Source organism: Enhydra lutris, unplaced genomic scaffold, assembly GCF_002288905.1.
Source record: "Enhydra lutris kenyoni isolate GAN:26980312 unplaced genomic scaffold, ASM228890v2 scaffoldscaffold35, whole genome shotgun sequence".
In the NCBI taxonomy this organism is placed as follows: Eukaryota; Metazoa; Chordata; class Mammalia; order Carnivora; family Mustelidae; genus Enhydra; species Enhydra lutris.
The window spans coordinates 8,497,007-8,510,978 of NW_019154119.1; the positions used below are offsets into that span (position 1 = coordinate 8,497,007).

Here is a 13,972-nt window from a genome sequence, read left to right on the forward strand (position 1 = left end):
GGAGTGTGGTTTCCTGCTCTGCGCATAGTGCCCTGCTCTGTAACACCACTCGGATCCACAAATAACCACTTGTTCCCCTTCCTGAAGTCTGATTTCATAGAAATCAGAGCAACAGGGGCTCTTCTGGCAGAGGGGCATGGCCCTCCCACAGCTTGCTGGTCACTCTGGGTTTGCTCAAGGGGCCAGTATTCTGGAACATTCTCAATTCCAATCTCTCACCCCTCCCCCTCCCTAATGCTGGCACTTGGGTTTCAGTCATAGGAGATGGAGGAGGACCACCACTTACTAGAGCTACATCCAGATGCATGTCAAGTTCCCAGGGCAATCGCCTCTCTCTCAGTGGGACCACCACTCTGGGGACTCAGGACAACTTCATTGTGACTGTCTGTACTCAGGAAGCCCTCCTGCCATAAACACGAAAGAGACAGAAGTCCCTGATCTCCTTCTGTCCAGTGAATACCATGATTCCTGCATCAAGCTGAGGCATCCCACAGCTTCATGTCACTGAGGGTGGGCTGGCGTTGACAGCCTTGGTAGTTCTCTGGAGTGTATAAGTTGGGTCCTCTTCCTGTCTTCCCCTCCTTGCAAGCTCAGGTTGAGGAACTTGGAGGCGCCACCTTTTAGTGGAGCTAAGAGACTAGGCGAGTGAGCCTTCTTCTACCAGCCTGGGGCAGGGGCAGAGAGTCTGTCTTTCCCTCAGTCCCTAGCTTGTTTTCTCTGTATCAGTTCTCAAGGGTAAGGAGGGTGGCCAGAGGCCTAAAAGAACAGCACAGCCGAAGCTCCCTAGGATCTCCTGTATCCTGTTTTCCTCTGTAGGCAGGGGTCAGAGTGAAGAACACATTATTGGGTATTTTGTGAAGACTTCTCTCTTTCTGTCCCTATCTGAAAAGCTGGAGCTTGGATGACAAGGAAGGAAAGCCTCAAAGATGCAGCGTTGTTGAACTCATGACAGAGAGTAGAATGGTGGTTACCAGGGGCAGGGGGTGGTGGAGAGAGAGCTGGGGAGGTGTTATTTAAGGGTACAAACTTGCAATCAGTCTAAGTTCTAGAGAGCTACTACACAATATGGTGATTATAGGTCAATACCACATTATAAACTTCAAAGTTGCTAAGAGACTAGACCGTAAGCATTCTCATCACACACAAAAATGATAATTATACGAAGTGACAGAAGTGTTAGCGCTCTGGTGGTAATCATATTGCAATCTGTAAATGTATCAAACCAACACCTTATGCACCTTAAGCTTACACATTGTTGTGTGTCAGTTACTTCTCAACAAAAAATTAAAAAAAAATTTAAACATGCAGCTTTGATGCCAAGGAAAAGAGAGGGTCCAGCTATAATATTCTGTGAAGGAATTCGGATGGAAAGTCCTCCACAGAGGACTGGACTCTAATGGCTTGAGAGGAGGGACAGGGGTAGGAAGTATCACGTGTTTCATGGTTGGGGTGAGGGGGAAAGGATTCACAGAAGCAGACTCCCTCTCTTCATTCCCATGGTTCTTAAGAAAGCCAGAACCAGAATCCGGGGAGGGACCACATACTGACCAGCCGTGGGGCTGGAAGGGTGGGCGCAAGGATCCTCCTCTCCTCACCCAACTGGCAACCTGGAGGCCGCCTGGAAGGTGGCTAACCCAGCTCGGAGAAGAAAGAAAAGCTTCACAGATCCTGGCTCATCGTTTTTCCCAGGACCAGAAACTAATGGTGGTAGATAGTTGCCTAGGATTTCGGATTATTTAAAAAGAAAACAAAACAAAAACTCACAAATCTGGTTTTGGAGCAGGGAAAACCAGAAACCTCGTGGCGAAAGGGAATTCCTCTTTTGTTTGTTCCTCGGAGGCGCAAGAGTGTGCGTGGTTTTAAAGGTGGAAAGGCGAATTTCGTAACTCACGTAAGAAAATTTAAGGGGGGAAAACCCACTTGTAGGTAAGATTCAATAGAACTGGATGTGGGCGTTTGGGAGGAAAGGGTACCGGCAGATGCCACTTGCTCGCCAGCAGGTGGCGCGTTTTCTTCAGGATTGCTTCCCGGACTCTCTCGATAAAACATCGGGGCCAGACCAGCTCTGAGTCCCTTCGCCGGAAATCGCTATGCAGATAATAACCCTCCAGTGTCTGGAAATGTTTAATTACCGCGAACGTTGATTCCTCCAGCGCCAACCGTCGCTGATGCAGCCTGTTAAAGACGCAGCGCCGCGGGTATGGTAAGGTAATTCTCTTCCTCAGGGTTTCCCCCTGACTGTACAGAATTAAGTTAAAATAACTTTTCTTCATCATCCTCAGTTTGATTAGACACTGCTTCGTTCCTAATACATTGATTTCCACCTTTGGATAAGAGGAAAAGTTCAGTAATCTTAGAAGGTAGATGGGTTAAGTGTCTAAAATAATTCTGACAACTCGTATTTGTACAAAAAGTGTAAACTCGCTAGACCTTTTATACAGATTTTACACTTGCTCCTCACAATACAATGCATCATCATCATTTCATTTTACAGATGATAGTATGCCCCGGATTCATGCAATTTCACATGAATCTTCGTGCTTCACCCATATTCTTCTTATAAACCGGGGACAGATACATGCATATGTGTCGTGTTACACTTAGTAAGGTGACAGATAGTTACAGGATACTTACAGACTCATAAAGAACTTACGAAACGGGAACTGCCTAGAAAAACAGTTCACTTTCCCTTTCAGTTTTGATACTGTAACTTGTCTGTTGCTGTCACAATAAACACCCGCTCTTGGGTTCACCTGGGATCTCTTCTCCGAAGACTCTGGAATTGTTTGTCCGTTATCGGAGTGTGTTATCTATACAAGTGTGTGTGGATGTTGTGTTACCTACCTCCCCTGCTTAACCACCCCCCCCACCAAGCTGGATTTTGACCTGATTGATCGTAATGGTTCCAGAGGAACTGTTGAGCCATTACAATCCATCATCTAAATGATTACAGAGGGATACCTAAATCTCCAGGTTATTTGAAAGCTCTGTACGTGCATAAGGGGGGGGGGGTTTCAAATGAGCAGAGCCCCAATTGTCCACAAAGTAGTTACAGGGGAGGCTTGCTTTGGAAGCAAAAATTCACAAGTGCTAAGTAAATTCCTTTCTTAAAAATGAGGTCATTTTTGTGTGACTGGGGAGTAGGGAGAAGTGGGGTTCTTTTTTTAAAATCCAAAACACCCCAAAGCAACAGGGGCCATGTTCTAGTTAATTTTCTGGAAGCCGTTCAATTTTCACTCCGAAGACAGGCTGGGGCTCTTTCCTTCCCAGTAAGCAGGGGTTGGGAGAGGAGCTGGGGTTGGGGCAGGGAGACCAACGGAGGCTGTCACAACCTCAATTGTGCCCGGAAAAGTTGGCGGGCGAGGGCTCGCTGCGGGGCTGGAAGCCATGCGGTCAAAGACCGGGTAGCTCGACAGCCCTGGCTATTGATTGACCCCACCAGCACTGGCGGGGTGTAACCCGGACCTGGAGGCCTGGCCGCTAGTGTGGGGACCTTTCCCCAAGGATGCTCAGTTCCAACGGAGACTGAGACCCCTTGGGCGCCCGCGGTTCTGCCCTGCTGGCGGTGGGCGGGCAGGAGAATCCGAGGGAGCCCTGGCGGGGTCTGCGGGCGGGTCTAGTGTCGGCGGGAGCCTGGAGGCTCGAAGTGAGCAGAAGCTGCAGCTGCGGGTGGCCGGGTGCGCTGGCCACCGGGGGAATGGGATGGATGTCCAGACAGGAGTTGAGACACCTGCAATGTGTTCCGGGGCCACAGGACGGTTGGGTTCCGGTTTCGGAGGACGTTTACTAAATTCCAAACATAATGTCCTTGTGAGTCCTTAAATGAATCTGACTTTCCTAAGAAGCAACATGGAAGCCCTTAGGTGTCCTGGGTCCCGCCCTCCTCAAACCCGACAAGTCCGAGTCCGGGAGGCCATAGTACTTCCACCTGCTTTAGGCTGATGGGTTTCTCTTAAATAGTCCGGGGGGGGGGGGGTGGTGGGAATCCTCTGCTGTTCACCCTTGAACGGAGGGCAGAGGGGTTCTTAGCTTTCTGGGCTTCTTCTGCTCACCCACCTCAGAGGAAACCAGAACCCGTCTAGCTTCCAGGGGAGACTGAGTCCATGGTTTGTGGGTCACCCCCTTGGGAGTTTGGATTGGGGTGCAGGACTCTTCCGTAACTAGCAAATCTTTTGTTTCATTTCTGAGGTTTCTGGGGTTGTTCAAAGTTAGAGCAACGTTTTAACTTTGCTGCTCCTACAAGGAGTATCTTCCAAGCCAGGTATCTGAAACAGGTCCGTCTTTGTCCCAGCTGTGCCGGAGTCCCACAGCTCTCACCTTGTCTTGTCCTACCTTGCAGACCAGCTCGAGGGGAGGCAGACAGAAGGCCACTGGGAAGCAAAGCCAGAGCTGCTGGGCCATATGGAGCCAGCTCCTACCTTGCATTCCCATCTTGCCCTACAGCTGCTAAATTCCAAGATTTGGCCTGAGTCCAAATCAGTTTTCCAGATACCCTGAAAAAAGTGACATCAGACAACCCAGTTGCATGGTCCTTTCTTTAGAATCCCTAAAGACTCTCTCCCCAAGAGCTCTTCAGGGATCCTACTACCTGGAGATTTCTACAAGTCCTTGAAGATTGTTGGCCAAGGGCCCTGATTCAGAAGAAGACAGCAAGTGGAAAGATGGAAGAAACACAGATACACTGTGTGTTCTGAGCAAGAGATGGGGTTTGTACACCTGGGAGGCTCCATCCCACCTGTCCTCTTCTGAGCAGACATTTCTTAAGCAATCTGGACAGCCAGAGGGCCAGCTGGGAGGGCCTCTCTTGGATGCTTTCGTGGCTGCTAATGGAGCTTCATGAGCTTCGTCTCCTAGGAGAGACTGAGACTGGTTATAGGTGAATTCCCTGCACCCAGGTGGAAGCGAGTTCAATGCAGGAATGCCCTGCTGGACTCTCCTTCCAGTCCTTCCCCTGCTCTTGGAACTTGCTGCTTTGGCATCTCAGGGAAGGGAGTGATCTCAACTCCTTTCTGCTCCCAAGGGGCCCCTCCCTGGCCAGAATGTCGCCCCATACTGGCAGCTGCTAGGATTCCAACTGCACAGCAAACTTATGTGCGTCCCTGAATCAGCACTAACCTGTGGTGGGGGATGAGTGCAGTCCCTTGGGGGTGAAAGCTGTACCCCTTCATCTTCCTCCCCACCCAAGTCAAATTTACTGAGGGGCTGGAGGCCAGGTTCTGTCCTAAAAGCCTGTGGATAAGTGTCTTCTCCAACTATGTCTTTTGGGGGCATTTCTGCTATTATTTCCCTAGGTCAGATAATGACACCCTAAAAATGTCACACCAGACTTGCAGAGCAAAGCTGGACAAAGCACCATTTCCTCTCCAGAGACACAGTACTAATACACCAGAGACCCACTGAGGCCAGGATCCAGCCCCAAGGGCTGGGTGGGCCACTCAGCCACAACTGTGGGGCAGACCTTGGGAGTGCAGTGGTGTGAATCTGGACCCACCCAAGCCCTGGGAAACCTTTGCCTCCTCCTGAATCCAGGGCTGGTGTTCCAGAGAGGTGGCCGTAAGAAGTCAGGGCTGGGGTCAGCTGGAGGTCAGCTCCCAGAGCCCAGCAGTCAGTAAGGTATTGGTACTCTCCCTAAGGCAGAGGCAGTGAAGACAGAATTTCCTGCAGCCAGAATCCCGACCCACCCCCCTTCAGTCCCAAATGCCACCTGAACCAGATCCCTGGGATCAGAGGTCCTGAAGCTGAGGAACTTTGCCGCTTGCTTTCCAAACTCCCAACCTGTCCTCCCAGAACAAATGAATAAGTGATTGGAGGGTGCCACAGTGCATTAGGGTACAATCCCAGAGGGTTTGGGATCCTAGGACGATGACTTTCTTGACCTCTTTCCCCCACCCCTCACCTCTGATCTTCCCACCCAACTCCATAACCCAGAGTCTGGGGTCAGCCCTAGGCAGTGGGGTCTGGGTGGCTGCACTGGGGTGGGCACTCCGTTGGTGTCCAGGAACAACTAGATTCCCCAGGGCCCTACCCTACACCTCTGGGAAGGGATTCTGGGAGAAAGGGCGACTCCGCCAGGGGCCAAAGAGAGCTGGAGTGCAAGCTACAGCACGGGGATCCCCGTGTACCCCACCCCCGCCCGTCCCCCAACGCTGCACAGGCTGTGTCCCAGGCGAGCAGGAATAGGACCTCGAAAGCGCAATTTCAGCCTGCTCTCCTCCGCTTGAGGCTCTTTCCTCTAGCACTTCAGGGGTGCCCCGTGGGCCTAACAAAGCAAAAGGGGTCGCATCGGACTGAAAAGCAGGGGACGCAGGTCCCGGGAGGCCGGGGCAAAGTGAGAGCAGCTGCCAAAGTCGGCTGCCCCGGTCAGCAAAACTTTGTCTCCCACTGCGCAGGCGCAGGGCAGGGTTGGGGGACAGAAGAGGGAGGGGAGGAATCCTGAGGCAAGGGGAGGAGGGAGGGAGGGAGGAGGGTGGTGGATTAAAATAAGTAGGCGGCTCGGTGCTAAGGGATGAGTGAGTCGGAGCTCGGTCTCTCCCCAGCAAGTTCTCAGCCGCTCCCGGTTCAGACCCAAACAGGGAGCCCCGAGCGGGGCTCACCATCCCCCGAAGGGCAGGACTCCGGGGCAGTCGAGCGCTCCCGCGTGTCTGGCGCTCGGAGTCCCCGCAGCCGGAGAGGGGCCAGGGCTCTAGAGCTCCGGGGGTGCCTGTGGAATCCAGCGCCTCTGGCTTCCCGGGTCCCCCGCAGCGGAGCCCCAGGGAGGCCCTCAGCCCGGGACCGCCGCGGAACAAGGTAACTGCCGTCCTGGGAGCCACTGCTCGGCGAGGGGAATGCGGGCAGCGCTCCCGGGTCCCCTGTCACAGTGCGGCGGGTGTCTCCTCTCTCTGGGTCCCAGAAGGAAGCTCCTCTTGCTGAACGAAGGCTGCAGGACCTTTGTGAAAGTGAGAGCAGCTGCAGCCGGGGGTGGTTGGGGGTGCTGGCTCGGGACTTCCCGCGCGGGGTCTTCGGCCTCTGACCTCCGGGGAATGAGGGGGCGGGCCTCCACTACTGCTCCTCGCGCGGCCAGGCTCCAAGGACTCCGCGGCGAGATGCCCGCGGACTTCGGAAGTCAGCCTGTGGGCCCCCCTCTGAGAAACCGAAGAAACTTCAGCGGGCACAAACTTTCCCGAGATGCACGCCTAGCTCAGTCTGACCTACTTTAGCTGACGAAGAAGGAAAAGAGAGTGGATGGATGGCCACGGCCGCAGCCGACGGCGCCAGGGACAGGTGCATGCCCCAGCTAGGTCGCGCTTTTCGTGCAAGTTTCTTTTTTCTTTTCTTTTTTTCTTTTTCGGAGTTGCGCTCAGGTATCAGGCCGGCTTCACCGGGAAAGCAGGGCCGCGTGCCTGACCCAGTCTCGCACTCCTGCTCTGACTTTGGGGTGTACTCTATAGGATCATTGCTCTATGCAGTCAGGGCCTGGGGAGTAACCCGCCGCTCTTTTCGGTGCAGGGAAGCGCGCAGGGGGGCGCGAACACTTCTCAATTGGAGACCCGCACGCCAAAGCAGTGGAAACGCTGTGGGTGCCCTGAGTGTCTCCGGGGCTTATAAGGGAAGGATTCGTTTCCTCCCCGGACTATCCCTTAACTCAGCCTTCGGGAGAGAAGAGGGAAGTCGAAGGCAAGAGGGAAAGAGGTGAGGGGCTGCCTGCAGAACTGCTTTCTTTCCCGAAATGTTTCTGATCCGAAGAATGAAAACCCACACCAAGTCCTTTTTCAGCAGCTCGCGCCGTAGCGGGATAGGCTGTCAGGGTGTAAAGTAGCTCCGAGGGTTCCTTTGTTGCCACAATTTGGTAAATTTCAACGGGGCTAAGAGCTGCGCGCTGGCTTTTGGGAACAGAAACCACGTGCAAAGCTAGTTGCTCTCCCAGGATCATGGCCTCCGGGAGAAGAGAAGGGGCTGACAGGGACAGGGGACGACTGGTGGGTAGATGTTCTATCCTAGGCTCCTCGAAGTGAGTGCGGTTTCATTAAGATTGGGGAACAGATCGCTAAGGACCCAGCTGGCGTTTAAATGCCAGGGGATCGCCGCCTAGCCGAAGGGTTCGTTTGATCTCGTTTGTTGGGAGAATTCAACACAAGTATCCCGTGGTGGTTAGTCCTCCCACCAGGGGTCTGGACGCCTGTCACCACGAGTGTGTTGGGCATTCGATGTCAAGTATGATTTTCTGGGGCTGCTGCTGGGCTCCTTCGGGCGCAAGCTCGTGGAGCTCGCTCGGTCCTCATTAATGCAAGCAGTTAACTCGCTCACGCTCAATTAGCCCCGAATAAACCACTTTAATAGACTCTGCACACTTCATTAATGCCCGGCGTAGGGCTGGCTGCAGACCTGGGATGGGCGCTCCACCGCGCGAGCGAAGCAGCGCGGGCACTACGCAGGGGACCCAGGCTCAGAAGCGCGAATTGCTTTTGCTGCGTGTAGTCGGGATCTTCGCCCGCACCTCCCGGGTCCCGAGGCTCCAGCTCCTTGCCAAGTGGATGCCTGGCCCGGGGAGCGGTGTTTCCCCTCGTGTTTAAAAACCTAAAGCATTTACACAAGAGTCCCGGGAGTCAGGGCAACGGGACGCGGAGGGGCTGGGAGTTCGTCCATCCTATCCGGGTGGAGAGGCGAGTGTGAGACTATGTTTTTCTCTTAGTTGACCGCCTGAAACCGGATCGTGCATTTGGCCCATTCTTGGTACTAGTGTTAAGGAGCCACGTTTCGAACGAATTTCGTCCCGGGGAAAGTCGTTGGCGAGAGCCTGGGGATCCCTGGCCTCCGAATGCGGCAGAAAATAAGAAACTGGCTGCGCTGCTGAAGAAAATAAATTGAGTGTTGGGGGAAACAAGATCGGGCAGATAGCCCGGAAAGGTTGGCTCTCAAGAGCAGTGATGGCGGCGAACGCCCCCTCCCCCTACGGAGCCCCTGGTCTTCCTGGCTCCTAGGAGTAGGCGAGGAAAGGCCAGGTCAGTACCCGGCGCTGGTGGGTTTCCCACCCGGGCAGTGAGCGTGCTCGGGCCCTTGTGCAGCCCAGAGCCCCGCCGCCACCGCCGCTCGCTTGGCTGGGGATAGGCCGAGCACCAAGAGGAGCAAGCTGGGGCCCGGGTGGCGCCGGGCTGGCCCCGGGGAGCCGGAGATAAGGATCTGATTTCCAGCGCCTGGAGGGGAAGAAGAGGTGACAGCAAATCAAAGAGCGCTCACCTCGCCTAAGTCTGGGCCAGCCTTTGAAGTTGTCGAATCTTCTGTTTTTTCCCTTCTCCCTCCTCCTTCCTCCCCAACCCCAAAGGACCTCTGCTTTCTCTCTGGCCCCTTTCGTATTTTGCTTCGCAGTGTCTTAGCGCTCTAGGATGGTCACGGGCGCGCCCGGTGATCAAAGCATCAGAGAAAACTGGTCCCAAGTCCCTGGTTCTTCCACCCGCGTGGGCACTCCTGCTCCCCAGAAAGGGTCACTGCAGAGTTGTCCCTTCCCTAGTCTGAGGCTGAATTAATTGCTGTCTTGACGCTGGGTTTTCAGACCCATTGCTGAGTAACTTGCTGCAGAAAATTTTTGCAGACTCTCCGTGTTTTGCACCTTCCACCCCTAGCTGAACCTCTGTCCCTCCCGGACCACTATTCAGCCAGTGACCTTTTCTGCCAGCTTCCAAGGGAAAGCGTTTCTGGGTCCGGGTTGTCCTTAGTCCTTCCTGAATGGGCAGGGAACGCTCCCATTAAAAGCTTTGCAGCAGTGAAAGGCTGTGGAGTCTCTGGCTGGGCCTTGTGGCCTTCCACCGAGGGTCAGCCAGGCTGGGGAGATTGTCTGGGTGGCGTCGATGTCTGCCCCAGGAAGGAGCACAGCAGTGCCCTGCACAATTCAGGGAGGGGGACTTACTGAAGGTTAAAGGAGACATCTGATGAAGAGAAGAGGGGGAAATGAGGAGTAAAGGAACAAGTAGGCAGCAGGGGATTGAGACAGGCAAGGAGAGGGGCTCCCCAAGTACCTTCTCCTACAGTGACTTCTGAAGCAGCCCCACCCCCCAGCCCCGGGGGCCCAAAGAGGTCAGCACTTGACCCTCCCAAGGCCCCCGTGTGCTTTCTACTTTCCTTCTCCCGTTTTTGCTTCCACTGGACAGACTGAACATTTGGAATGTCTGGGAGGCGTGGAGATGAAACGTCTCTTCTGCAGAGCCCTGGTCTGTCCTTGGAGGCTGGAGACCCCGACCAAGCCGGCCAGGAGATGCCCGTCTGCTGGTCACTTCAGCATCCTGGACTTGCAGTTGGAGGGGCAGAAATCAAAGCGGCAGAGGCCCAGCCTCAGTGCTCTAGCCCATGGGCATACCCTGCTGCCCAGGTGTCACAGCACGGGGAAACATCCGGAGAACCCAAAGACACTGCCCCCTTTAACATGGGGTACGGAGGGTACTGAAGCTCCCTCCTGTGTGCGGGCAGATGTCTGAATGAGTAAATGAATGTGGGTGTCAGTGTCCTTGCTGAAAGGAAGGTGAGCCCCAGGGGCTGAGGTAAGGAGTCAAGTCTAAGAGCTGAGAGGGTGGTGTCAGCTGGGCTCGTTAATAGTGAGGCGGAAAAGCAAATCTGATTTCCAAGGTGAGCCTTTTGAGGAGAGAGATAACATGGCTTCTGGAAGCCAGTTGAGGATCAGCTAGTAGAGCTTAATGCCCAGGAGGCTGGAGACATAGAGATTGTGTGTGTGTGTGTGTGTGTGTGTGCACGTGTGTGCGCGCGCACGCTGTCTCTCTGTGAGGCCCTTCATGGGTTGGGTGTGATCCCCTGTGTGTGCATGTGTGTGCTCACATGCACATGTGTGACCACATTCGGGCAGTTCCTGCATTTTGTCGGGTAGCACAACACTGATCATCTCCATTTATCTTTGCACCTTGTTGCCAACTGCTCCAGAACGTGTGAATCCCTGTTTATCTGTCGTTGTGCTTTTCTCTGTTTGTTTATCTGCCCATGATTGTGGAAGTGTGCTTCCAAGTTCCTGTTCTCTTTGCAGGAGAGTGCAGTTCTGTGTTGACTCAGGCTTGTGTGGATGTAAATTTCCACAAGCCAGTTTCCCTGTGCTCCCGCCTTTCTCAGGACTCTGGACGCTGGAGGCCCTCCCTTCAGTTCGTTGAGTTGCATAGGATTTAGTTTCCCCGCTGGTCTCTGTAGCAAGTTGTGTGTGTCTGCAAAGGCCATCTGGAGGGAGCCCTGGCATCAGAGAGGGTTCCATCTTCTCTGTGAGGGCAGTGGGTTCCCTCAGTGGGGTCTCAGACTTTCAGCATCTTCCCTGGGGGACAGGGAGGGTGTGGCAGGGCTGGAATCCAGAAGGAGGACCACCTACCCTGAACTTCTCTTTTTCTCTCCCTTCTTTTTTCTCCTTTCTTTTGCAGATTGAGATTGAGAACCAAGGGCAACTACCACAATGGGCAGCAAAACCTTGCCAGCACCAGTGCCCATTCACCCGTCTCTGCAGCTCACCAACTACTCCTTCCTTCAGGCAGTGAATGGCCTGCCCGCAGTGCCCTCGGACCACCTGCCCAACCTGTACGGCTTCAGTGCATTGCACGCCGTGCACTTGCACCAGTGGGCGCTGGGCTACCCTGCCGTGCACTTGCCTCGCTCCTCTTTCTCCAAAGTGCCTGGTGCTGTGTCCAGCCTGGTGGACACACGCTTCCAGTTGCCCGCCTTTCCCTGGTTTCCTCACGTCATCCAGCCAAAGCCCGAGATCACCGTGGGAGGCAGCGGCCCCTCCGCTCTCAAGACCAAGCCACGCTTTGATTTTGCCAACCTGGCTTTGGCTGCCACGCAAGAAGATCCATCTAAGCTTGGCCGGGGGGAGGGCCCCGGGTCCCCCGCTGGTGGGTTGGGTGCCCTCCTGGATGTAACCAAGCTGTCCCCAGAAAAGAAGCCCACAAGGGGACGCCTGCCTTCCAAGACCAAGAAGGAGTTCGTCTGCAAGTTCTGTGGCCGCCACTTCACGAAGTCCTACAACCTCCTTATCCACGAGCGGACGCACACGGATGAGCGGCCCTACACCTGTGACATCTGCCACAAAGCCTTCCGGAGACAAGACCACCTACGGGACCACAGGTACTGCGGATGGTCCCCGGAAAAGCTGTCTGTCTGTCTCTGTCCTCACAGTCCTCCTCCCTAATGAGGCGGTTGGTGAGCCCAGCTCTGGCTCCAAACATCACAGTTTCTGGGAATTCTCTAACATAGCAAAGGAAGCCCAACAAGGCTCAGGGTTCTTGGAGCATGGGTGGAGAGGGCATGGGAAGACTAAGTCGGGTCTCCATGAGCTCCAGACAGGCATGCACAGCTGCCTCACCCGTTCTCCCATCCTCAGCTCTGTCCAATACAAGTTTCTGCGGTGATGGAAAGTGGGACCCTTGACACGTGTCCCCACGGAGCACTTGAAATGTAAAACTAGTGAGACAGCAAGATTAACTTTTTAGTTTTCCTGAACATTAATTTTAATAACTACGTGTGGCTAGTGGCTGCCAGCTTGAACAGCACAGCTCCATTGCCCCCCTCCCAGGTCCCCTCCTTCACCTTCATTGTTAACCCAGGCCTTATAAGGAAACCATGCCCTGGGGGAAGGCAGGGATGGGCCTAGCCCGACCATCAGATGGGTCAGACATTGTCTAGGGCTTTTCTTCACTTCCTTACCTGACTCACAAACTTCTCATGTTGCCCACTCCACACTAGGTACCCCCCACCTCTCCCTTTCTTTTGAGGGCAAGTACCTTATTGCTGTGGGAGGGGATCTTGGATAACTGTTTATAACATTACATCATTTTGCAAAGATTAATTTCTCTGTTTTTGCTTTCAGATATATTCACTCCAAAGAGAAGCCTTTCAAGTGTCAAGAGTGTGGGAAAGGATTCTGCCAGTCCAGGACTCTCGCTGTCCACAAGACGCTACACTCACAGGTGAAGGAGCTCAAAACCTCCAAGATCAAATGCTAAAGAGAACCTCTGGGTCACCAGTACCCTGGGTCACGCTGCCCCCTCGTCCGGAGGGACCAGAAGCCGAAGGCGACTCCGGCGGGCAGCATGAGGGGTTCCCGGGAACTTTCCCCATCCCAGACTTGTCCCCTGGGTCCCCGGCGCACGCGGAACTCGAGAGCCCCGCCACGAGCCGTGACCCTAGCCGCCCGGGCGGCTCCCCCAGGACGCGGCTAAAGTCTTGGCCAAAAGGCGGTACTAACGTGGCGGAAGGGAAACTGCATTTAAAAAAAGAACGAAAGCTCCGCGGAGCCGTAGCGGCGCCTCTCCCAGAAGTATTACTTTTTCTATTGTTATTTTATACGTTTTCTTTATTATTTTTTTCTTTGACCATATAAGCTTGTAACTCTGCCTGCGGAGAGAGAGGGGAGAGGGAAAGGAGTTCTGCGCCTTCGCAGCTCCCACCCCCTCCTCCCGTCCCCATCCCCACCCCCGGGAGCCTGCAAAAGTGTAATCCGTGTATCAGCTTCAGCAGCCCGGCCCTGGGGCCGCGGGGCCGCGGACGCCCCCTCTCTGCACCGCCGCGAAACCGTTTGCCCCGCGCTCGACTCGGACGGCAGGGCGGGGGGCCTTGGGGCCTGGGGCTGGAGGGGGCCCGGCCTCCGGCTCCCCTGCTCCGCCGCCCGGTCACCACGAGCGAGCAGCGGGCTAGGAGCAGGGCGTTGTATTGCGATTGGCACTTTATGCTGACCATCGGTAACAGACATTTATCACTGGAGTTTTTTAAAATATGAAATAAACGGTTATTTTACAGGCATTGCAGGATGGGTATTTTCCCTCCCAAACACAGGAAACTAGGAGGCTCCTTTCCTCGAGAGGAGCAGGTTTTCCTACCCTCCACAACCTGTCCCGCTTCCCGAACCCCCGCCTTATTGAGGCGCTAGGGCTGGGATGGATGCAGAAGCCTCCTCTCTCCCTGTATTGGTCTTTCTCGGATCCAGTCCCATGTTTATTTTCTTACTTCACTCCTCCAT

General features: G+C 54.5%; 1 protein-coding gene across 2 annotated transcripts; it reads left to right on the forward strand.

The window, feature by feature from the left end:
• Positions 1-6,515: 6,515 nt before the first annotated feature.
• Positions 6,516-13,522, forward strand: LOC111154152 (odd-skipped related transciption factor 1). 2 transcript variants are annotated; one of them, XM_022513567.1, is made up of 3 exons: positions 6,516-6,786; positions 11,382-12,081; positions 12,824-13,522. In XM_022513567.1, exons 2-3 carry the CDS (start codon positions 11,414-11,416, stop codon positions 12,957-12,959), a joined length of 804 nt encoding a protein of 267 aa, XP_022369275.1. In that variant the 5' UTR covers positions 6,516-6,786; positions 11,382-11,413; the 3' UTR covers positions 12,960-13,522. The 2 variants fall into 2 exon arrangements, with proteins under 2 accessions (XP_022369275.1, XP_022369276.1); XM_022513568.1 differs by lacking the exon at positions 6,516-6,786 and adding an exon at positions 9,157-9,187.
• Positions 13,523-13,972: the final 450 nt, after the last annotated feature.

Excerpts from the sequence above, each read along its gene's own strand:
- LOC111154152 (XM_022513567.1), top strand. The coding sequence starts at position 11,414 with ATGGGCAGCAAAACCTTGCCAGCACCAGTGCCCATTCACCCGTCTCTG. Across the intron at positions 12,082-12,823 it reads GACCACCTACGGGACCACAG|ATATATTCACTCCAAAGAGA; the intron begins GTACTGCGGATG and ends TTTTGCTTTCAG.